Source organism: Petaurus breviceps, unplaced genomic scaffold, assembly GCF_028583685.1.
Source record: "Petaurus breviceps papuanus isolate PSGF00001 unplaced genomic scaffold, PetGlider_PUasm1.0 37, whole genome shotgun sequence".
Taxonomy (NCBI): domain Eukaryota; kingdom Metazoa; phylum Chordata; class Mammalia; order Diprotodontia; family Petauridae; genus Petaurus; species Petaurus breviceps.
In genome coordinates this window covers 16474489-16498337 of record NW_027186296.1, presented here as the reverse complement: position 1 = coordinate 16498337, position 23849 = coordinate 16474489, and the positions used below count along the sequence as shown (strand labels likewise).

Here is a 23849-nt window from a genome sequence, read left to right as displayed (position 1 = left end):
TGTGAAGTGAAACCTTGAAGTTGTCTTAATTTGAATTTCTCTTTCTACTAGTGATTTGGGATATGGTTTCAGATAGTAATTTCTAATTTGCAATTCTTATTTCCTTTGGCCATTTAAATACTGGGAAATGTCTCTTGACGTCATGTATTTCTTAAAATTCCTATGTCTTTTGGATATCAGGCTTTTAGCAATAATACTTGAAGCAAATTTTTTTGTTCTTCCCTCCCTCCCCCAGTTCTAGCTCTACTGATTACATTTGTACAAAAGTTTTCAAATGTATGTAGTAAAAATTATGTATTTATTACTATTATCTCTCCCATCCTTTGCTTAGTTAAGAATTCTCCCCTCAATCATAGATGTATAAGGTAAATGTTCTTATTCCTTGGTAATATTTTTATGATAATACCTTTTACATTTAGGCTTCATATTCATTTTGAGCTTATTTTAGTAATATAGTGTAAACTGTTGATCGAAACTGAATTTTGGCCAAAGTATTTTCCAGTTGTTCAAGCAGTTCTTGTAAAAAAGGGTGTCTGTCCTCCCAATAATTTATGTTCTTGCATTTATCAAACATTGGAATGCTATTTTTGATTGGTTTTGTTTCTTCCTTATCTAGTCTGTTCCACTGTGTTTTAATCAGCATCAAATATAATTTGAAGCTGACCATGCCATGCCCCTTCACTTGTACTTTTCCACATTAATTTATATAGTATTGTCATTTTTAATTGACATTTGCCTTGTCATAAACAGCAAATCTTTCTCCAATTATTTAAGTTTATCACTATCTCTACAGGGAAAAGAACTTTTATAATCTTATTTATATTATGTATGTAGGTAGGACAGCTTTCAGATATTTTGCACATTTCATGGTTATTTTGAATGGAATTTCTTTTATTATTGTTTCTTCCTGGTTTTTGTTAGCACTGTATAGAAATGAAGAAAATTTTAATGGATTCATTTTGTATTCTTGTTGAAACTACTAGTTTTTTCAATTAGATTCTTTGCTGATTCTCTGGGGTTTTCTAAGTATACCAAACTGATATTTACAAATAAAAGATACTTTTCCTTTTCTTTGCTGATGATTAGTGTGCAAGTTTAAAAAACAATATTGGGACAAAATATAACAAGGTTGTGTTTTTTTTTTTTGCTTTAAAAATGAATTTATGTAAGTTCTTCAAAATTTCTGTCTTCCTTAGCTTTCCCACCAGAGAACTAAAGGGTTTGTAATTCTGAGAGTTAAAACTAGAATAGAAAATTAACAAATAAACCTCAGATCATTTAAAATTACCAGGTGACTTTGCACAATAGTTTCTATCTTTAAATGGAATATAGTATTCTCATTATCAAATATCTGGTATCTTACTCCCACAACCCTAGGACTACAAAGCAAAGAAGGTAACCTACTTCCAAATCTCCAGAGATGTTAGCTCCAGCAAGAATGCCAGTAGCTGCTGGGAAGAATATGGCAAAGACAGAGAAGAAGCCTTCTCCTTCTGTAAAGCTTGGTCCAAAGTTTTCAGCAAAGATCGATGCTGTAACACAAACGACAGGTAAATTTATCACTTGAATTACTTTTCATAGATGAGGGAATTTTAAAAGCCTTTTGTGTCTATAAGCCTGAATTAATATAGTTCCTAGATCCAAAATAGGATGAGCTTGATGGACTTGGTCAACTTCCTATTGAACATCATATTTGCTATGAGACCATAACTTAGCATATCACCTTGCTCTAGTCATGTCCTCAAAAAATACCTCTTCCCCCTCTGATGCCTCAGCAATACCAGATCTCACTGGGGTTAAAGCTTCTTAACTTTTTTGTCCCAGAGGAATAGAGAGATCAGACAATTTAGAGCTAAAAGGATCCCTAGATATGATACAGTCCCAAGTCCCTCTTTTTCACATAAGGAGAATGTGACCCAGAGAGGTTATATGACTTTCCTAAGGTCAAACTGATAGTAACTAAGAGAACCAGGATTTGGATTCAGGACACCTCACCGAATTTGTGGTTCTTTCTGCTATGTGACACTGCCTCTTAGGAAGGGATAGAGTACTTACACCTTTCCTAGGACATAGTAAATGTTTAATATATATTCTATCTGTGCATTTACTTCTGGGTTTGTGTGTGTGTGTGTGTGTGTGTGTGTGTGTGTGTGGTGTGTTTAATACTGCATCCATGGATTCATACTGTAGGAGAAAAATCATTCTTCTAATGCAGATTTGCTTTCCAGTTTTCCCAATAATTTTGTCAAAATAATGAATTCTTATCCCCCAAACTTAAGTCTTTACACTTGTCAAACACAAGATTACTATATTTGCTTGTTGCTGAAAATTGTATGTCCAATCTGATCTACCTTTCTATTTCTTAGCCAATACCAGATAGTTTTGATAATTACTGCCTTATAATATAGTTTAAGACCTGGTACTGCTAAACCTCCTTCCTTTACGTTTTTCATTAGTTCCTTTGATATTCATGACTTTTTGTTCTTTCAAATGAATTTTGTTATTGTTTTTTCTAATTCAGTAAAATAATTTTTGGTAATTTAATTGGGATGGCATTGAATATATAAATTAGTTTAGGTAAAATTCTCATTTTTACTATATTGTCTCTGACTACCCATTAATTTATATATCTCCAATTATTTAGATATAATAAAAATAATTTAATAAATTAAAAAATTAAAATTAAATTAATGACACCTGTGCTGCCATTTATACTATCTGAGAGTTGCCTGAGGTACTTAGAGTTTAAATTACTTGCCTAGTGTCAAATCACCAAAATGTGTCAGAGGCAGACCTTAAATTTGGCTCTTCATAAGGTCCAGCTCTCTAGCCACTAAAATACACTGGTCCTCTTCATGTATACATTTGTATATGCACAGGTATACCTAACACACATTTGTAAATGTGCTGACACTTCACTCTAATGATATCCTTAAGGTCTATGACCTGAAGACTATCTTCTGATGAGATCTTCTTGTTACTTCAGTGATTAATCTACCATTGGGTAGGATCCAAGATCCTTAAACTTCATTACATTGTATTCTTCCCTAGAGTGAATAAGATTATAAAAACCTGCCATTGTGTGATGGAAAACAGCAATAATTTTAGAGTCAGAACTGATGAACTTGAGTCTCAGCTATTTTTGTTACCTTGGGTAAGTCATATATCCTTTCTGCACCTTGGTTTCCTCATCCATAAAATAGGTATAATAATGCTGGAACCTCATAGAATTTTTGCAAGAAAAAGTTACTTCAAAGTTTCCAAGAACTATAGCTAGCATATGTATGCACACAAATTGTCCAAAGTACAAATGAAGTTTAGTTTATTATTAAAATGAAAGGAAATAGAGCATGGTAGAGGAGAAAAAAAGAAGAAAGAAAAGTTTAAAAATAGAAAGAAAAAAGAAACTGGAGAGCAGAAATAAAAATGGAAAGGAAAAGAAATCAGAGAAAATTCCTGAAGGTACAAAGAATAACCAAACATAAGGAAAAGAAAACTTATGTGCCAAAAATAAAAAAAAGGATGGGGGGAGTATGAAAACAGAAAATAAACTCATTTATATAGTGGATTTTCCCTTTCATCTGATCCTAACAACAGTCCTTTGAGGTAGGTAAAGCAAGTATCTGGTCTCCTGACTCCAAGTCCAGCACTCTTGTCTCTCAACATGCACACACATGTGCACCCATAGGCATAATGTGCACACATATATACTTATGCAAATACACACTGTAAATGTGGGGGGGAGGGAGAATGAAATAGGAGAAAAGGGGAAGAAAAACTGATAAGAAAATGAGACAACAGAAGCTCCAGGATCATAGGAACAGAGATCCTAGGTTGGAAAGAACCTTAGAGATTGTCTAGTCCAACACCCTTATTACAAATGATGAAATTCTTGCAGACACAGGGAAGGCTTGCCCAGGGAATCCCTGGGTAGGAAGTAGAAGAACTGGGATTATAATCTAAATTCTCTGACTCCAAGTCCCATGGTCCTTTCTCCAGCCCACAATTCATACACAGCAAGCACAGAGATCCCTGAGTGAGCAAGAAAGGGCAGGTGGGAAAGACTGGGATGGATATGTGTGAGTTGGGAGTTGGAGAAAGATTGGGAACTTAGGAAAGAGGAAGGATGAACTTTATGACCAGCAATGATATTGTAGCAGGCTCCTATGATTGCAGCTTGAAGGGTTCCCTGTCGCAGGAAACTTTTCAGGAAAAACCTGAAAATAACCTGTCAGTGATGTTGTTTAAAAAGATGCCTATGTGGGGTGGGAAGTTGGACTAAGATGACTTCTAGATTATTCCTCTAACTTAGAGGTTTTGTGATTCCATTAGGCTTAGAAACCTGGTTAGTGCCTTAATATGGTTGCAAGATCCTAGAGGACAGTGTAATAAATTATGGTATCTAGGTGGCATAGTGGACAGAATGAGGGAATCAGGAATTCAAATCCAGCTTCAAACACTTACTATCTTTGTGACTGTGAGCAGGTCACTTAACTTCTCTATGCTTTGGTTTTCTCGTCTAGAAAATAGGAATAATAATAATACCTACTTCTCAGTGTTGTTGTGAGAATCAAATTAAAAAATATTTGTAAAATGCTTTGCAAAGTTGAAAACACTATCTAAATGCTTACTATTATGGTTATTATAGAGCAAAAAAAATTTTCCCAGATAGAAAGAAACATAGATGCTTGTATTATACTGTGGTTTCACCCTGGTTGCAGTCTACTTTCTACACTTGACCTTCACTCAGTTCCCAAAATAGGATGACCGGGGCACCTAAAAGGAAAATGGAACATTCAAAATCAGAAAATCTTAGTAGTACTCACCTTGGTAATTAAAAAAACCCCTTGATTTCTTCTCATGGTTGGATGGGATGACAGTTCCAATGAAGAAATTTGCAATTGCAATGAGAAGGATTACAAGAAGTATCACTTGAGCCTGGAAAAAGAAATTCCAATTAGACCACTGCATTTAAGCATGTCTTTTGGATAATCAGGAGGATAGATCTACTTCGTCATATCTTTGTTCTATCTGTTTTAGAAGGTAACCGGTTTTGTTCTTTTGTGCAAAGACTATGTTGTAGGAATACAAAGGAATGAGTCAACTTTTAAAATATATACACACTGGAACTCATACATTTATTCAACAAACACAAAAAAGTGTGGGTAGAGCATTCTACTAGGTGCAATATAAGGTTCAGATAAGACAAAGTCACTTTCCCTCATGAAAGTTATAATCTAACAGGGCGATAAGAAGTAAACATAGATAACCATAAGAGACAAAGCCAAGTGATACGTACATAAGAGAGATAGTTAAATTTTCTATGAAGATTGAAGGGAAACGTTATTACCTTCAAGGGGGATTCAAGGGAGACTTCAAGAAGGAAGTCACATTTGAATCAGGCTTCAAGGAATATTAGGAATGTAATAGGCAAAAGAGGTAAGGGATAGTGTTCCAGGTACATGGAATCACATGGGCAAAAACAGAGATAGAACAGTATATCACACATGTGAAGAAATTTCACTGGAATTTATGGAGATTAATTAATATAAGACTAGGAAGATAGGATGATCAATTTATGATGGAACTTGAATGTAAGGAAAACCAGTGTATACTTGATACTGGAGTTTTTAACTTTTTTTTAGCAGGACTTTTGTCATCAAAGTTTCAAACTTTTAAATTATTATATAAATATAAATAAATAATATATAAATATATAAATAATAGCCATAACTATTATTATTATCATAATCACTATTATTAGTTAGAAATTCAGTGATTACAAAGAACTACCATGATATCATCAAGTATAGGTTGTGCCAGAATAACTTTTTTGACAGAATTGCTAAATTAATAGATGAGGGGAATGCTTAGACATAATTTACCTAGATTTTAGCAAAGCTTTTGATAAAGGATCTCATAATATTCTCATTAACAAGGTAGAGAGATAGGGGTTAGATGATAATATAATCTGATGGATATAGAAATTGTTAGATGACCAAATTCAAGGAGAGGTTATTAATTATTCAATGTTGACTTGGCAGAAGGTTACCAGTGGAGTATCCAGAGATCTGTGTTTGGCCCTGAGCAGTTTAAATTTTTAACAATGACTTGAACAAAGGCATAGATGGTATATTCATCAAATTTATAAATGTCACAAAGCAGGGAGGATTAACCACTAGAATTAATATATAATTCAAAAGGATCTCGACAGGTTAAAGCATTTGGTATTAAATTTTTTTGGCTTTTTGGATGAGGGAAGGCAGGACAATTGAGGTTAAGTGATTTGCCCAAGGTCACACAGCTAGTAAGTGTTAAATGTCTGAGGCCTCATTTGAACTCAAGTTCTCTTGACTCCAGGGCTGGTGCTCTATTTACTGTGCCACCTAGCTGCCTCAGGCTTAATTTTTTTTATTTTTAGAGAGGGAAAGGCAAGGCATTTGGGGTTGCCCAAGGTCACACAGCTACTAAATGTCAAGTGTCTGAGGCCAGATTTGAACTCAGGTCCTCCTGACTCCAGGGCCAGTGCTCCATTTAGGTAGCTTCATTACCTAGCTGCCATGAGGCTTAATTTTTAAAACATGGAATGCATTAGGGATAAATGTAAAATTTTGCAGCTGGGTGCAAGTAGATCAACTTTATAGAAGTAGGAGGAGGGAGACATGATTAGACAGCAGTCATTCTGGAAATAATTTGGGGGCTTTAGTGGCTTGCAAGCTTGATGTGAGTCAGCAGTGTGATATGGCAGCTAAAAAGGCTAACTCTATTTTGAGTTACTTAAAGAGAGAGCTTCCAGAAATAGGAAGACAATAGTCCCATTGTACTATGCATTCTTCAGGCCTCATCTAGAAAATTGTGTTCAATTCTTGGTGCCAGGGTTTAAGAAGGACCTTGATAGGCCAGAGAATGCTTCAAGGAAGGCCATGAGGATGGTGAAGATCCTTGGGTCCATGACATTTGAGGATCACTTGGAGGAATTGAACATTTTAGCCTAGAGAAAATAAGACTCAAGTTGAAAATCAAGAGCTGTCTTCAGTTTGTGATGCACTGTCACATAGAAGTAGAAGAGGGATTAGATGAGTTCTTTTGGCCCCAGAGGACAGAACCAGGAGAAATGGGTAGAAGTCTCAAAGAATCAAATTGAAGCTAGATGTCAGGAAAAACTTCCCAACCATGAAAACAATCCAAAAGTAGAATTTCCTGCCTTGAGAGGCTTTAGATTGCTTCTCCATGGAGGTCTTCAAGCAGAGATTAATTAGATAATCACTTGGCTGGCATGTCATAGAAGAAATTCCTTTGGTGTATGGGTTAGCCTAGTTGGCTGCTGAGGTCCCTTCCTGCTCTGAAATTCTGTAATTTGGGGTTGAAATTTTCTAAAACTATCATTATAGAGAAGTTGCCAACATGTATTCATGGAGAGAGGTTCCATACTAGAAGCTTGCTGTTCCAATGAAATTATAGGTCAGGGTAGAGGTGGAGGAATTCTGAGATACTCCTGTTTAGCCCAGAACCTGTGGCATCCTCAGGTTACACAAAGCATATTACTCCTCTGCCATGGTTATCACCTACGCCGTGCCATATGACTGCGTGTGAGGGAGGGAGGTGGTTATCTGCTGTCATCCATGCACCCTCTCACCTCCCTTGATGTTTCTTATGGGCTGTACCAATTATAACTCATTCATTCAATAAACATGTATCAAACATGAACTATGTGCAAGGCACTGTGTTGGGGAACTTGGGGGTCTCAATGAAAAATATGACCTAGTTTCAACCCTCACAGAGCTATCAGCATAGTAGGGGAGATGAGATGTCCACAAATAATTATTTATTACAAGATAGAGTCAGAAAATAAAACATGAGAGCCAGAACCAAAATAGCTGGAGTGGGGGGAGAGGGTGAGAAGGAGGAGGTGGACCCTGTCTGTGAGATGCTGCTGGAAGTGTCCCCAGGAAACAAAGAGGGCATGTAGCACATGGACATTGTGTTCTGGCTCTGCCTGAGCCCAGCACTTTGGACGATCTTATGTTCCAGCCAGCTTTTAAATTGCCCTTGTTGCCATGACAAGTAATAACCAAGCAATTCTCTTTGAGCATATGGTTCTTTTTGCTTCTCTCCTAGTCGGCTGTAATTTGTTCAGAAGTGGACTGGCAGCTATTGATACATCATTTTGAAAAATTCACCTTGGCTTCCCACTCCATTCCAGCCACCGAAATACCTAAAAGAATCACCACCGTAATGGAGCCTATTATTCTGATGTCGTTGGTTTTATCCACCATCATTGAGTTGCTCTCCTAGAAAAGAGTAATAGGTATTATTGTGAACACAGTTTCTTGCAGATAGGTGTTATTAATACAATTAAAGGGAAGCAGTGATACTATAAATCTCTGTCTGCAGACTATGTGAAATTAAAGAAAATGATGGACTGATCAATTTCAGGGAATTAAAAAAAAACCTTATAGGTCTTGTTTCCTGTGATTTTATGCCCTTGAGACATAAGGTTAGGAGCTGGAATCTTAGGAGTTCATCCTCTTTACTTTTGGGGGGAGGCTATCATAACACCAGACAAGGGGGATTAACCATAAAAGGGACATCCTGCTCAGTTTCTTTGTTGGAGGCTTTTTTTTGAACTCCTGAGTGGTAGAAAACATCAAAATGTAAAGAGTAGAAAATATATACCTGCTTAAAGTCATATATCTGAAAATGTATATAGTTAAGATGCTACCTTGTGATCTATCTCTACATATCCACACATATACATATACAGACGTGTGTATATACAGATATGCATTAAAATATATCAACACGTATATATGTGCTTGCATGTGTATATATGTGTACATATATGTGTATGTATATATAAATACATATACACACATATATTTCATTTACCTATTCATTTGATTCTCAAAGAAAATACTTTTGTACAAATGAGTTAGAGTCACTTAACCTCCCTGGTCCTCAGTTTCCTCATCTGTAAAATGAGGAAGTGGACTAGATTGTCTCTGACATCCCCTCCCCCTCTAGATCTATGACCCTTTGGTCCAATAAATTCAATAATCCATGCTTTGGACAAATAAGAATCCTTTGGGGCAGGGAGAGGCAACAGAAACCAAAGGAAAATATTTAAATATGAAAAATAAACCACTGATGAAGGAGGGACTCTATTCTAGGAGAAAAATGGATAGTTTTTGTAGGTGGAGAGAGGAACAATGCTTTCCAGCCCTTACAAAGGAGTGAAAGTCTAGGGATCCTATGATCTTATCACCATTTCAATTCAATTTGATTCAACAAGTATTTATTATATGCCTACCTACTATGTGTTAGACACTATGCTTGGTACTGGAGATATGAGGGCAAAAATAAAGCAACCTGTGCCCTCAAGGACCCTATGTTCACTGGAAGACTTGAGCATCAACTAATGTGTCCCCTTGACTCAAAGGAAACCTATTTTTTCACCATGCCAGACTGGTGGGAATCTAACCTGGAGGACTCCATAAACTTCTGAAGGAGGGGCTCTTGATTCAGGGAGGGGTTCCCAACCTACTCCAGTTCCCATACCTTAGCTTTCAGTAAATCTTCCCATGTCCCCTATTCACTGTGAAAGGAAATAAATTCTCTAATTTATTATGCATTTGCATATAAAAATGAAATATGATTTTTTTGTAAAGAAAACTTTGTTAGTTGCAACATTTTTAGTGTCATAAAGTTGTTGTCTCCATTCCACAAATTTTTTTTTTCACTAACACTACTACTTTTTACCCTGATTCCCTTCAAGTCCCACCTTCTTTAAGAAGACTTTTCCATTCCTCCTTAACTCTAATCCCTCTCCTGTGTGATTGTCTCAAATTTATCCTGTATATATCTTGATTGTACATAGTTGTTTGCATGTTGTCTTCTTTCCCTCCTCCCCAAATTAGATTGTGAGCTTGAGAGCAAGGAATGTGGTTTCTTTGTTGGTTTGGCTTTTTGTTGTTCTTTTTTGGTATCCTCTGCACTTAGCACCATACTCAGCACATAGTAGGTGCTCAGTAAATGCTTGTTGACTTGATTTGACCTTTGGAATATATCTTTAGGATAACATAGTTATTTTCCCCAAATTTCCTGCAATTTCTAGAGGTAACCACATGCTTCAAATTAGGAATCTCTGCTCTATTTAGCATACCTTACTGCTTGGAAATTCTCATGCTACAGTTTAAGCCCATTTTATCTTGTTTTTGCATAAGCAGAATTTGTTCTAAATTCAATTCAATTCAACAAGCATTTGCTAAATGCTTACTCAGTGCAAGGCACTATCTAGTACCCTAGAGAAACTAAAAGACCTAATTCTCCAGCCCAAAGGAAAGAACACCCCCAATTGTAACTTACCGCAAGAAGGTCAACCACGGTCTCAGCAAATCCCACTACATACATAGCGACGGCCACTGCATTGGCAAAAGCAAAGATGAGGCCTATGGAGCCTCCAAATTCTGGCCCTAAGCTTCTAGAAATGAGATAGTAGGCCCCACCTAGAACACAAAGAGAACATTATTTATATGAGTAGATTTCTACCAGAGTCTATTTGGTGACTAATTGTATTGAACTTGGAATTCTAAATATTCTAATTGTAGCAACTTCCTGATAATAACAGGGGCCTAGAGGTAGGCAGTATAGTATAATGTACAGAGATTTGACCTTGGACCCAGGAAGTTCTGACTTCGAGTACTGCTTCTAAAATAATCTGTTTGTGTGACCCTGGATGAGTCACTTAACTCCTGAGTCTTCTGGGCAACTCTTGAAGTCTATAAATGGCAAAGAAGTTACCAATCTGTATTAGTGAAGGGAATTTCTTCATTTGTGGGGTCTACATGCATATAAAATCACAGGTCTATCACCCATCCCTAGATGGGAGCTTGAGGAAGAACCTAGTCTGTCTCTGTGTTTTTAAGGAGCTGAGCATAGATATTGTTGTTATTTAGCTGATTAATCATGTTTTACTCTTTGTGATCCCATTTGAGAAATAATGGAGTGGTTTGTCATTTCTTTCTCCAGCTCATTTTACAGATGAGGAAAGTAAGGCACACAGGGTGAAGTGAATTGCCCAGTGTTACATGGCTAGGAAGTGTCTGAGGATTGGGAACTTGGGTTGGGAAGATTCATTTCCCTGACTTCCGGTATTATTACAATCACCATTTGACAGCTGAGGAGACTGAGGCAAACAGAGTCACACAGTTAGTAAGTGTGGAGGCCAGATTTGAACTTAAGTCCTCCTGACTCTGGGGCTGGTACTCTATCCACTGTGCCATTTGGTGACCCCTAGCATAGGCATACCTTCCTTTAAACTCAGTCAATATGGGAAAATCTAGATTCACACAAAGGTGAATTACGAAATCCTTAGTCATTCCATGAAATAATTCTTTGATTTACAAAATAATTTACTATGGAATTCCTTTATGTAGGAGCTCCCCAAAATAAAATTTAACCAAAATAATTTTTATCATCTCAGGAACATCTATTATATAAAACAAACTATTCCATCACAGTGCTGTGCTCACTCTTTAACATTGGTTTGAATTTCCTCTTTTTAATCCAGGAGGGTGTAGATTTAAATAGTACATGTGTGTGTCTTAATGTGGATAGTGGGGGAGACTGGCATTGGGGAGGGGTAAAGAAGCTCAGAGGTAGAGAGTTTTCCATTACTGGAAGTAAATAAGGAGAGTAACATCTTTAAGGGGAAGGGGCTACTTGTTGGGAATTCTGTAGAGGAGATTCATGCCTCAGAAGGGAGTTGAATTAGACATCCTCTGAGCTCTCAGGTCATTCCCACCTCTGAGATTGTATTATTCTATGATTTTATTAATAGCTGCCCCCTGAGGCATAGAAAGCAATTAATGGCTATTAATGCCCTTACAGGTAGAGGACTAGTAATTCCGTACAGTAATGATACCTCTTGGTACATAAGGAGCTCAGAAAAGGACTGATTAGGTAACCAGGAAATGACAATCAATGAAAATTCCATTAAAAAGAAAGGTTTGATTATTACAAACTAGAATAAAAACACCTTCTACTCCAGGACCACACTTGGAGACACAGCAAGGAATAATGACTCAATTGTTGGACTTGAAGACAGGAGACCTGGGTTCATTTTCCACATGGGACACTAGTTGTGTGACTTTCATTGATCACAACACCATGGGATCTAGAGCTGGAAAGGACTTCAGAGACTGTTTAGTCCAAACCCCTCATTTTACAGATATGGAAACTGAGGCTCAGGGAGATTAAGAGGCTTCCTCAGGATAGATAGGCAGGATGTTAGAGGTAAATTTGAACTCAGGTCTTCTAGATCCCTTGACTCAACAGAATATTTTTCTATGTTGTCTTCCAAGAGTCTATTGTAAACCTTTGTTTGTTCATCTACAAAATGGGGTGAATAATAGTACCTCCTACACAAGATTTTTATGTAGATCAAATGAAATAATATGTGTATATGTATGCATATGTTTGTTGTTCAATCTTTTCAGTCACATCTGACTCTTCATGACCCCATTCGAGTTTGGTTTGGGGATGGGTTTTTTTGTTTGTTTTTGGCAAAGATACTGGAGTGGTTTGCTGTTTCCTTCTTTAGCTCATATTATAGATGAGGAAACAGAGGCAAATAGGGTGAAGTGATTTGCCTAGAGACACACAGCTAGGAACAGTTCTGAGGCCAGATTTGAATTCAGGAAGATGAGTCTTCCTGACTGTAAGCCAGGCCCTCTATCTACTGAATGACCTAGCTGCCCCCATATATGCATCTATACCTACATATGCATATGTGTGAGTGTATTTATATTTTACAAATCTTAAAGTGTATATAACTTAAAGTATATAACTGCCAATTATTGTTAAATGTGGGGGGAGGGAAGGTACAAAATGAATTAAGGCCTTTGAATGGTCCCTCCTTCCTCAAAGTATCTTGTTTACTGGTCTGAAATTCCCATTATTGGTAGAATTTTTTTTAGGTTAAGGAATCAAAAGTGAAAATTAATGAATGCTGGGTAATTAGAGTGACTAACTCTAGCTCTCAAAGAAGAAATGAGAAGGAATCTCCCTCCCTTCTTTGAAGAGGTAGATGACCTTAGACATGGAACACTGAGCGTATCTGTTGGATCTGATTGATTAGTTTTGCTGAAATGCTCTTTTTCTCTCTTGTCCTTTGCTTTAGGGAAAGGATGGCTCTGTGTTGGGGAAGACAATGATTATATACTGGAAAATGAAGTGATATCAAAAGAAAAGGAATCAATGCCTTTTAAAAGTCTCAATTAAAAGGCAAATGAGGGACGGGCATCTAGGTGGCACAGTGAATAGAGCACCAGCCCTGGAGTCAGGAGTACCTGAGTTCAAATCCAGCCTCAGACACTTAACACAAAAACTAGCCGTGTGACCTTGGGCAAGTCACTTAACCCCAATTGACCTTCAAAAAAAAGCCAAAAAATGTGCTATCAACAAGCCTTTATTAAGACCTTACTATGTAGAAGGCACTGAGCTACAGGGTTACTCATTAAGCCATTGTCTCACATTAACACCTTAGTATTGATTAGTGTATCCAAACAGGTAGTGAGTCACCTTGGCACTGAGGAAATCACAATAAAAATAAGAATCATTTGTTTGTAAAGTGCTTTACAAATATTATCTCATTTTATCCCCACAGGATCTTGGGGAGATAGGTGCTATTGTTATCTACAATTTTCCAGATGAGGAAACTGAGGTAGACAGTTTTCTTTTTTAAAGTGACTTTCCTTGAGTCACACTACTTGTAATATCCTGAGGTCAGAGCTGAACTCAGATACCCTTAACTCCAGGTCCAAAAATGTAGCCGCTATGCCACGTAGCTGTTGCAGATGCATAAAACATAAACTTAATAAGGAAAGTCAGGTAGTATACCTACCATGTTCCAGGTACTGTGTTAAGTGCCTGGAGGAGAAAGGCAAAAAACAGTGACCCAAGCTTCAGTCAGCTAGAGGACAGATTGAGGGTAGTGGGTGAGAAAGGAGGTCATGGAAAGGAGGATGAGAGAGCATTTTGATGAACTTTACTTACTTCAGAATTATGCCTGGGATCAAACCTATTCATAAAACTTTGAATTGAATCTTTGGAATTTAATTTCCCATGCCTCTTTGCCATCAGTAGTATAGAGTGGTCAGTGAATACTGAAGACAGGAAGTAGAAATCTGGGGAGAAGTTCTCAGGACCAAAAGTGTAGGTAAGGGGGCAGGTAGGTAGCACAGTGAATAGAGCACCAGCCCTGGAGTCAGGAGGACCTGCGTTCAAATCTGACCTCACACACTTAATACTTACTAGCCATATGACCTTGGGCAAGATCACTTAACCCCAATTGCCTTGCCTTCCCCCTCCAAAAAGCAAAAAAAAAAAGTGTAGGTAAGAACCCCAAAGACATAGAATGAAGACCACCAGGGATGCTTATCTCAGGCTCTGGAGAATCTCCTGCATTTCACCATTGCCCAACCATAGGCCTTTCTACCAAGAAAGGTAGCTTTGACATAATAACTTTTGGGCTTGAAGTCGAGCAGGCCTGAATTTAACTCCCCCTTTCGATGATCATTACCTCTCTGAGCCTCAATTTTCTTATCTGTAAAATGGCAATAACAATACCTGCAGTAGCAATCTTATGCAGTTGTTGAGAGATGTTTATGAGATAATCCATAGGATGGATTAGTGCGGCCATACCTATAAATGCCAGTTATTTTTATTCTTAAGACACCTTGGCCAGTGTCCATTTTCCCAATCAGGTTTAATCATAGAAAATAGATCAGAGACTGATTCTAGAGAATAGTTCATCTTGGTTGAGGAGAAAGTTGACTGAGAATGTAAGGTTTTAAAGTACTGGTAATTTGCCTAGAAATACTAATATCACTTTCAACTTTCTAAAGAAAACAGGTATAGATATTTCTACATTACCAAAATATATACCCCATGATATAAATGAATTAGCTTACCTCCTCTCACTACTCCATTTGTGCAAATAGCAGACATAGAGATACCTGTTAATGTCGTCACTACCACACTTAGGCCAATAATGATGACTCCAAGACCTGAAAAATCCCCAGAAAAGGCATTTGGCTCCAATCCTTAGCGATGTGATTAGCACTTAAAAAAGGAAGACATCCATAGTGCTCTTCTGTGTGAAGAACCTGAAAAGTTCTGAATGTTCTTACCACACCAGCCCTTCGCAGTACCTGAAATGCACTAAACTTTAAAAGTGAACTAAGTGTCAAGATTTGCCCTCCAAGAAGGCACTTGGGTATCAACCTGAAAAATGAAATGTTAACATGTGGATGTCCAGGATAGAGAGGATGTCACCTGAAATGCACTGAAGAGATCGATTTGTTAGAAATTTTATTTAAAGAAAAAAAAAGCCAGTATAACTGGCTTGAAATTTACACACATTACCTCATGGTTCCTTTTGTGACTGGTTGTCTCAACCAGCTGACTGGTGAAGTCCTCAAGGACACTGGGCCACTTTCTTATTCCCACCCCCCAAAAAATACTGAACGAAAAGTTTTTGCCTACCCACGGTGAGTTCTGAGGACATTAGAAGCCTTAGAGATTTTACCTCCACGTACAAACCCGTTAGTTGCTATTGCAGAAGTTGACAACCCAGTAATAGAGGTTACCATGGTAGAAAGAAGAATTATGAGAACTCCAAGACCTGTCAGCAATGAAAGATAGAAGATGTTATATTTAACTTGTATTCCTATAACCTTTGATTTAAGCTTTCATGCCCAAGCCAGAATCTGAAGGCTATATTGGGGGTTCTCTGTGCTCTGAAGAAACAGATGGGGCTGACATGAAACCGCTCATTCTGATGGACAGTTTTTAAAGGGGAACACAATTCATGGTACAGCCCTGAAAAGAAAAAAATGACTAAAGCAAATGTCCTGGGAGAGAAAATATCCAGACATGATGTTTGACCTTCTTGCCTGAATGAGAACCTGAATAAGAAGGTTGTGGGGCTGATGATGATTACGACTGTTCCCATTTTCTCTGTGTCCCATCTTGGCTGAAAAAAAAAAATGATCAACTGGGATTACCTTTGAAAACACTCCAGAGAGGTCAATGGAGATCTAAGATTTGAGCTTATGTTACCTTTATTTTGCAAGAGGGCATATATGTTACAATTTTGGTTACCTCCTCTGACAAATCCATTTGTAGCAATAGCAGAGGTGGATAAGCCAGTGATAGCAGTCACTGTCACGGCTAAACCGATGATAATCACACCAAGACCTCAGTTGAAAAAGGAAAAATAAAGGTAGTTAAATTGTGGAACAATCCATAGATCACTTATATAAACTTCAACAGGTCTATAGTGATCATGGGACATCTGAACTTTTAGGACTCAAGTCTAAAAAATCAGATGGGAAATGTTCTCAAAATGTTTTCCCTCTTTAGTTTCCTACTCCTAGTAGTGATGGGGATGAGGACCAGGAAAACATTACTATGGTGTCAGTATGCCCATGATAAGCCAGGCAACTCATATGTGATATTATAATACTCTGTACCAACCCATTTCCTTCTCACTTTTAGTAGAATAATTTCTGGGTGAAAAGTGTTAAAAAACAAAAATATCTATCAGAGGACACCTGTGCAGGGTGTTTTGCAGCAAGGAGAAAGGCTGTGCCCAGCTGAACTGAGGCAGAGTAAGGACGCAGGGACTAGGTGGTAAAGCCATTTCACATTTTCCGGCATCTTCCAGGCCAAAACCACTTGTCCTACATCAAGGGAAGTCTCAATAGAGATCGTTGCCAGACCTTATTGTTGAGAGATTATTTGACTAATAGGCAATGAAGGGAAATGGTGGAATGTCTGGCCATGGGCTTTCAGAAGAATACACAGAGGGGACACAAAGATGGAAACAGGATGATCTTTCAAAAGTCAGAGGTTGACTATTTTACTCTTGTCAGTTCTAGCTTTAGTCAGACCTCTGGGAGAAGCAAAATAGGATGACATTGCCTCATATCAGAGGCAAACTTGTGTACTGCCCTGTCATGCAATGCTAAGACCTCTAGGTCAGAAAAGGGGACAAGCAATAGGTAAAATTTCCAACTGAAATATTCAATCATTTTTCTTAGAAGCCAAGAGAGTTGCCCTTGGCTACTTTCACTTGGTTTCCAAAGAGATGCTGCTTCTAACATTGCCATTGGTCAGTTCCATTTCTACTTCTAGGTATCTGGATATTTTATTCAAGTCTGCCCAAGACTGACCCTGAATCAAAATAATTGTCTTTCCTTATTCCGATCCCAATAAAGAGAATACAAATGGGGCCCAGGGGATGACTTAATCAACTCATTTAACTTTCAGTTCATGTTAATAACTACTAAAAAGTCAAAGTAGCTTATGCCATAATAAGTTTTAACTACTCACTAAAGTGCCCTCTTTGAGAATTTCTTTATGTCCAAACTAAGGATGTTCAAAAGAAAAGCCCACTGGACACCTATTCAAGTAGAATTTTATCTCTCTCCCAAAGTCTGCTGTAACTGCTTAAATAAAAGGTTCGTACTAAAATAACACAAAAACCTAGTTATGCAATGAACAGTTAAGCAGTGAATAGTATTCGTAGAGAATCACAGTTTCACTCTAGACATGTAAAGGGAAATGACTTCGAAGAATAATGTAAGATCTGATTAAAGTTCAGATGATTACCCAAACATATGGATGTTAAATAAGTTACATTAAAAAGAATTACTTTTGCCCTTGGCTACTCTCACACCTCCAAACAAAGTAATGTTTCTTGATGATCTCAGTAAGTTACTAAACTGCCCTTAAAAAACTAATTTTGCATGAAACCCTAGAGCAAAAAACTTGGCAATATTAAGATGCAGATTTTCCATGGAAAGGCATCTACTTATCTTGGGCCCTCTGGCAGTAAGCATTCATTTGATATGCATCATAAAACTAGCAAGCAGCCCTTTGTCAGGAACTGGGCTATTGCCAAACATGAAACATGGAAAACTATGTGATTTGGCTCCATTTCTGGACAGCAACTGGCCTCTTGCTCTTTGGGGTAAGTCTTTGAGTAGTTCTGAATGTATGCATATGTTGAGGAATGGTGGTAATAAGTAATAACCAACTACATCCTGAATTGGAAAGGGTTAGATAATGGTATACTGTTAGAGAAGGTTCTAAGCTGGAACCCCTAGAAGACCCCTAGAAGACTCTAACAAGGTGTATACATCCTGTATTTTACAGATCTAAGTTCAACAAAACCACAACCTTGGGTTTCACAGATTTTGAGTTTGTGGACTAAAGTTTTTGTTGTTCAGTCTTTTCAGTTGTGTCTAACTTTTCTTGACCCCATTTGGGGTTTTCTTGACAAAAGTACTAGAGTGCTTTGTCATTTCCTTTTCCAGTTCATTGTACAGATGAGGAAACTAAGGCAAAAGAGGTTAAGTGACTTGTCCAGGGTCACACAGCTCCGAGACCAGATTTTAACTCAGGTCTTCCCAACTCTAGGCCCTCTCTATCTACTGTGCCACCAAGCTGCTCCCTGACTAAAGTTACCTATCTGCTATTCATAGAAAGGGAGTTTGTTGAGTGATATAGTATTGTACACAAGATAGTCAATTGAAGAAAACAAAGTAAACTTTTCAAGCCCTCTTAAAATCTCTTTGGTATCATTGAAAATGTTCAAATAATGTACTAGTTATAAATGTTTATTATCTGGTCATTAAAGTTACTCAGCAAGAACCTTTCTCTGGCAGTACTTTGTTAACCTTGATTACTGTTACTCTCTGTACCTGAAAGTAGTGAGGTTGCATTTCTCTAAGATAATTCTATAGTTCAACCTTACCACTAAAATCAGATCAGTTTTTCATTGACTTCCTCTTCTTTTCCCAAACCTCAGCCTTCATTTTTTTTTAATTTTATGAAATGTTGCTACATAGTCTTGTGTGTATGTTCCACGATGAAGGAAAGTCAAGTGGATGGTACAGTAGATAGAGTGCTGGAGTTGGAGTTAGGAAGACCTGAGTTCAAATCTAGCCACAGATGTTATATATGTGACCCTGGGCAAATCACTTAACCTTTGTTTGTCTCAGTTTCCCCATCTGTAAAGTGGGGATAAGAATAATGCCTGTCTCCCAGGGTTTTTGTGAGAATCAAAAGAGATTTTTAGTTGTGTTTTGCAAACCTTAGAGCAATATATGAATGTTAACTGTAGGCACTGATATGTAGACATGTATTTATTTGAGAATATATAGGCACATGTTTAGCTGAAATGCAATTTATGTACATAAATATATGGATATATTACTATATAGTCATAAATGTATCCATATGTCTGTATATATGGGTGTATGTACACATGTATGCATTCATTCTGGTTTAGAACTCTCAAAGATTATATGTTTACCTGAGCAATGACTAGGTTAGCAGTCTGGAAAATTCCAGTTTGACAGGGGTTAATTTTTCACTTTTTCCTCCTTCTGACAAACACTGTCAAAGTGTTTTTAGGACATGTTTTAAAACAGCCCCAGGTGTAAATGATTTCCCCTAACTCTCATTTCACTTTCAGCATTAATGGTGAAAAAAATGTTGCAAATTGGGTTTAACATTGAAACTGATGAAAATTATCTTGGGGGGGGGGGTGGTGTGGAGAATGCCTACCGATTCCAGCTTCCCCTACAATCCAGGAGAGGCGAATGAAAAGCATCACACCCCAGATGTTCAGCATACATCTCACCTGTGGATAAGAGGGACAAAGATCTCTTATCAATAGTGTTGAAGGGAGACGGGGCCAAAGTGACCACGGTAAAATGGAAGATTGTCTTTTTCAAGCCGTATTAACACTTAGTTTATTGAACATAGCCCACTGACTTTTCATAGAACACAGAGTTTTCTCACCAGCACACCTTTCACCCATCCAAACTTCACAGTGCCTGCATTAGGGTCTTCTTCTTTGTTTTCGGATTGGTCCTCACCAGGCATCCCATCTCCATTGGCAACTCTGTCAGCAGAGCCCGGGGTGACGGCCACATTCTACATTTTTACACATGACAAAAATACATTGTTTAGTCAAGGAACAAATGCCTTACAAGAAGATGAAAGTCATATGACACTGACTGACATACCTTTCGGAAGAAAGGAAAGTAATTCTTATTCTAGTCCCTTTTATAATGTATTGTCTGCTACCCATAGAAGCTAAGTGCTTGATTTTAGACTCATCAGTGAATAGAACTGAGGTTGTGTGATGTATCTTGGACTTGGCAGTGACAGAACTCTAACCTCTACTCCCAGCTCCGCCACTCAAAAAAAGAAATAATGATAACCAGCATTTACATAGTTCTTTATGATTTTCAAAATGCTTTCATGTATGTTATCTCTTTTCATTTTTTCCACAACTGTATGAATTTAGGTGGGACTGGTGTTATCATCCTCATTTTAAAGATGAGAAAACTAAGGCCTCAAGAGGTGAAGTGATTTGCGCAAGGTCACATGGCTAGTAAATCAAGTCAGAAAGACCTGAAAGCAAATCCTGCCTCAGTTACTTACTAGCTATGTGATACTTTACAAGTGATAGAACTTCTCAGCCCCCTTTTCCTCATCTCTAAAATGGAAATGATAGCAACTACCTCGCAAGGTTGTAAGGATCAAATGAGATGCTGTATTGCATTCAGCTGTTCAACCAATCTGATTAAGCACTTACTACATACCAAGAACTGTGCTAGACTCCAAGGATACAAAGAATGGCAAAAGCAGAGCCCCTGTTCTCAAGGGGCTCACATTCTAATGGGGGAGAAGACGAGACATTTAGTATAAATGGAAGTCACCTGCCTATACAGAGTGTCCCAAAAGTCTTATTAGCTTACGCACTGAAGCTATTAGCTTAAAATTACTCTAAAAAGTTTGAGACAGCCTGTATATATTAAAGTTTTTCCTTCTTAGAGGGAAGGGACTAAGTCAGGGATGGGAGTGGGAGCATAGGGGGTGGAACAGGACCAGAAAACACTTTCTGCAGAAGGTAGAATTTGTGTGGAGTCTTGAAGGAATCCAGAATAGCTTAGAATGGAAGATAAGGAGGGAGAGCATTACAAGAATGGAAACAGCCAAGAAAAAGGCACAGAATGAGGGAAATCAAGATTCTTGTTGTAGGCTACTGTATTGGGATCATAGAGTGTATGGAGGGGAGGAAAGAAAAAGAAGACTGTAAAGGTAGGTAGAAGCCAGTTTGTGAAGCACTTTAAAAGCCAAACAGAGGATTTTGTATATGCAAAGTATTTTGCAGACCTTAAATTGTTATATATTAGCAATAATTATTATTAATTATAGAACTGAGATTATCTGACTACCCAGTGAACTTTATTTTATACCACTCTTGTTTTTCCTTATTAAATGTATATTGTTATAAAAATCGTAAATTATTCTAAAGTGACATGATTTCAAATATACCAATATAGGACCCAGAGATTAACCCTGGTAAATATGTCATTTTTGAAGACTGAAGTGACAGAAGTTAACACTTGGGGTTATACAGCCTTATGTGTCTTAATTTCCTGACTTTCCAAGTGAAAATGGATGAGAACAGAGAAGAGAGAATCTATTACCAGTTGTTACTACGAAATTTTTCTGGAAAGTACAAATTGAGCTATACTGTATTAAATAAATATGATTCCTGGTTTTCAGAGAATGGGGCAAGGGGTTCTAGGGAAAAAGAGAAAAAGAGACAAAAGAAGAAAAAGAAAAGGAAAGAGAATGACCAAGTGAGGGTCATTAAGGGACATTTTGGGGGGCACATCAGGAGTGACAGGAATTTGAAATCCAGAAGTGTGCAATCAAATGTAGGACACCTGGTCTCCTTGCCTTAGGCAATTTATTTAACCTCTCTAGGGCTTGCTTTCTTCAGCTACAAAATGATGATAACACCTGACCTACTTAATTCCTGGGGTCTCTGAGGTGAAAATGAATAACATCTGTAAAAGTGTCCTGCAAAACCATGCAAATGCAAGATGTTAATATTATTTCATGGGAAACACCTCTCAGCTCTGACCTTGAAACTTTTGCTGGGAGTAGTTGGACATGCTAATAATACTACACAAGCTTGTTTAGAGTCTCATGATTCCTGGACAAATTAGATGAACAGGAGGGAATTTTCTCATAGTTTGGAGATCTTATTTGTCCAAGTGGCAGAAAATAAGAAGTTAGTCATTGATGTACTGAATATCTGACTTCTTTATCCAGTGAGGAAGAATATCTCAATTACCATCATATTGAGAATTCTTTTTGGTCTCTTTTAGTTCCAAAATTTTATGATTCTAAATGCCCTTGAATTAATTTGGCCCAAGTGACCTCTGAAGAATGTAGGTGCTCCAAATGCTTGAACAAGCCCTACAGAGTGGACACCTCCCTAAAAAGTAATCACTCTATCTATATTGCAAAAAGCCAGGGCAAGCTGTATGGACAAGTAATATATATTTGCTTTGAATGGTACTATCTTTGGTCATGAGACCAAACAATTCTCCATTTCTCAATGATTTCTTATCAGTCTCTTTTTTTAGTCTTATTGTTTTACAAACTTATTTTGCCTCAGTTCATACAGAACAAGATTGCAAAATAGCAAGTTAATATTTCTAATGAATCTTTTCTGAGAAAGACTATTATCCGTATAACGTTCTACCTTTGGCCATTCTGATGTGGAATAGAGAGCCATGACAATATCTATTCCTGGTTAATCTTAAAGGTGGAGATTGTTCAAAGACAATTGTTCAAGACACAGACTTGGTATCTTAGAGACCATCTAGTTTTACAGATGAATGGTTTCTACTCTATAGTCTAGAGTAAAGTTGTTGAAAAAACATGACCCACAATACTCATACTGCAGCATGAACCAGATTAAAATGTATTGGTAAATATTTAACACAAACAAAAACACAATGTTTTCCAAGTCAATATGCAATCCGCAAGGATCCATATGTATGATAGAATGGCCCCCATTTCTATTTGAGTTTTATACCACTGGTTTACAGCAGTTAAGTGATTAATGAGTTAATAGCACAACTGAGACTTGAAACCAAGTTTTCTGCCTCCAGTACTTTTCTCGAGCTTTCTTTCCTTTTTCCTGTGAATGCCTGTAATTTTGTTCCTCTCATCCTCTTTGCCTTGTCTTTTACCAAATATTTGAGTAAATATTTGGTATTTTAATATTTAAATTATTATTTAAAGAACTCAAAGTCTACATGGTTGTCTGGCATTTAAGGACTGATTTAATCTTCTTTCTAGTCTCTTATTTCCTTTCCTGTTCTTTTTGTATACTCTATTCTTTATTGGCCCTTCTGTTAAAGGGTAGATTAGAGAAGGGGAGAGAAAGTGAAATTCAGAATAATTCATTTTGCAACTTGGCAACACTGATAAAAAGGTTTGGGTGGGTGGGGACAGTGCTCAAATAAGTAGTTATAATTATGCATTTGGAACTGTATTGGTAGAGACAGCTGCCTACACCAATAAAATAACAGATTTACCTTCACCTCTTCTTCTCACTGAAATAGAAGAAAGAAAGAAAGAAAGAAAGAAAGAAAGAAAGAAAGAAAGAAAGAAAGAAAGAAAGAAAGAAAGAAAGAAAGAAAGAAAGAAAGAAAGAAAGAAGGAAGGAAGGAAGGAAGGAAGGAAGGAAGGAAGGAAAGAAAGAAAGAAAGAAAGAAGGAAGGAAGGAAGGAAGGAAGGAAGGAAGGAAGGAAGGAAGGAAGGAAGGAAGGAAAGAAAGAAAGAAAGAAAAAGAAGGAAGGAAGGAAAGAAAGAAAGAAAGAAAGGAGGAAAGGAAGAAAGGAAGGAAGGAATGAAGGAAGGAAGAAAGAAAGAAAGAAAGAAGGAAAGGAAGAAAGGAA

At 37.4% G+C, this 23849-nt stretch overlaps 1 protein-coding gene across 3 annotated transcripts in view; it reads right to left on the bottom strand.

Moving 5' to 3' along the window:
* Positions 1-23849, bottom strand: part of SLC12A1 (solute carrier family 12 member 1) — a 138376-nt gene that overhangs the window by 100179 nt on the left and 14348 nt on the right. The window contains exons 3-9 of one of the 3 annotated variants that reach the window (XM_069097987.1): positions 19876-20010; positions 19639-19714; positions 16165-16260; positions 10366-10505; positions 8181-8291; positions 4827-4938; positions 1405-1532 (exon numbers count right to left, since the gene is read on the bottom strand). In XM_069097987.1, coding sequence (XP_068954088.1) covers positions 1405-1532; positions 4827-4938; positions 8181-8291; positions 10366-10505; positions 16165-16260; positions 19639-19714; positions 19876-20010 — 798 coding nt within the window. Of the gene's footprint in view, positions 1-1404; positions 1533-4826; positions 4939-8180; positions 8292-10365; positions 10506-14972; positions 15069-15589; positions 15686-16164; positions 16261-19638; positions 19715-19875; positions 20011-23849 lie in introns of all 3 variants that reach the window. The other 2 variants (XM_069097985.1, XM_069097986.1) reach the window with 2 other exon arrangements.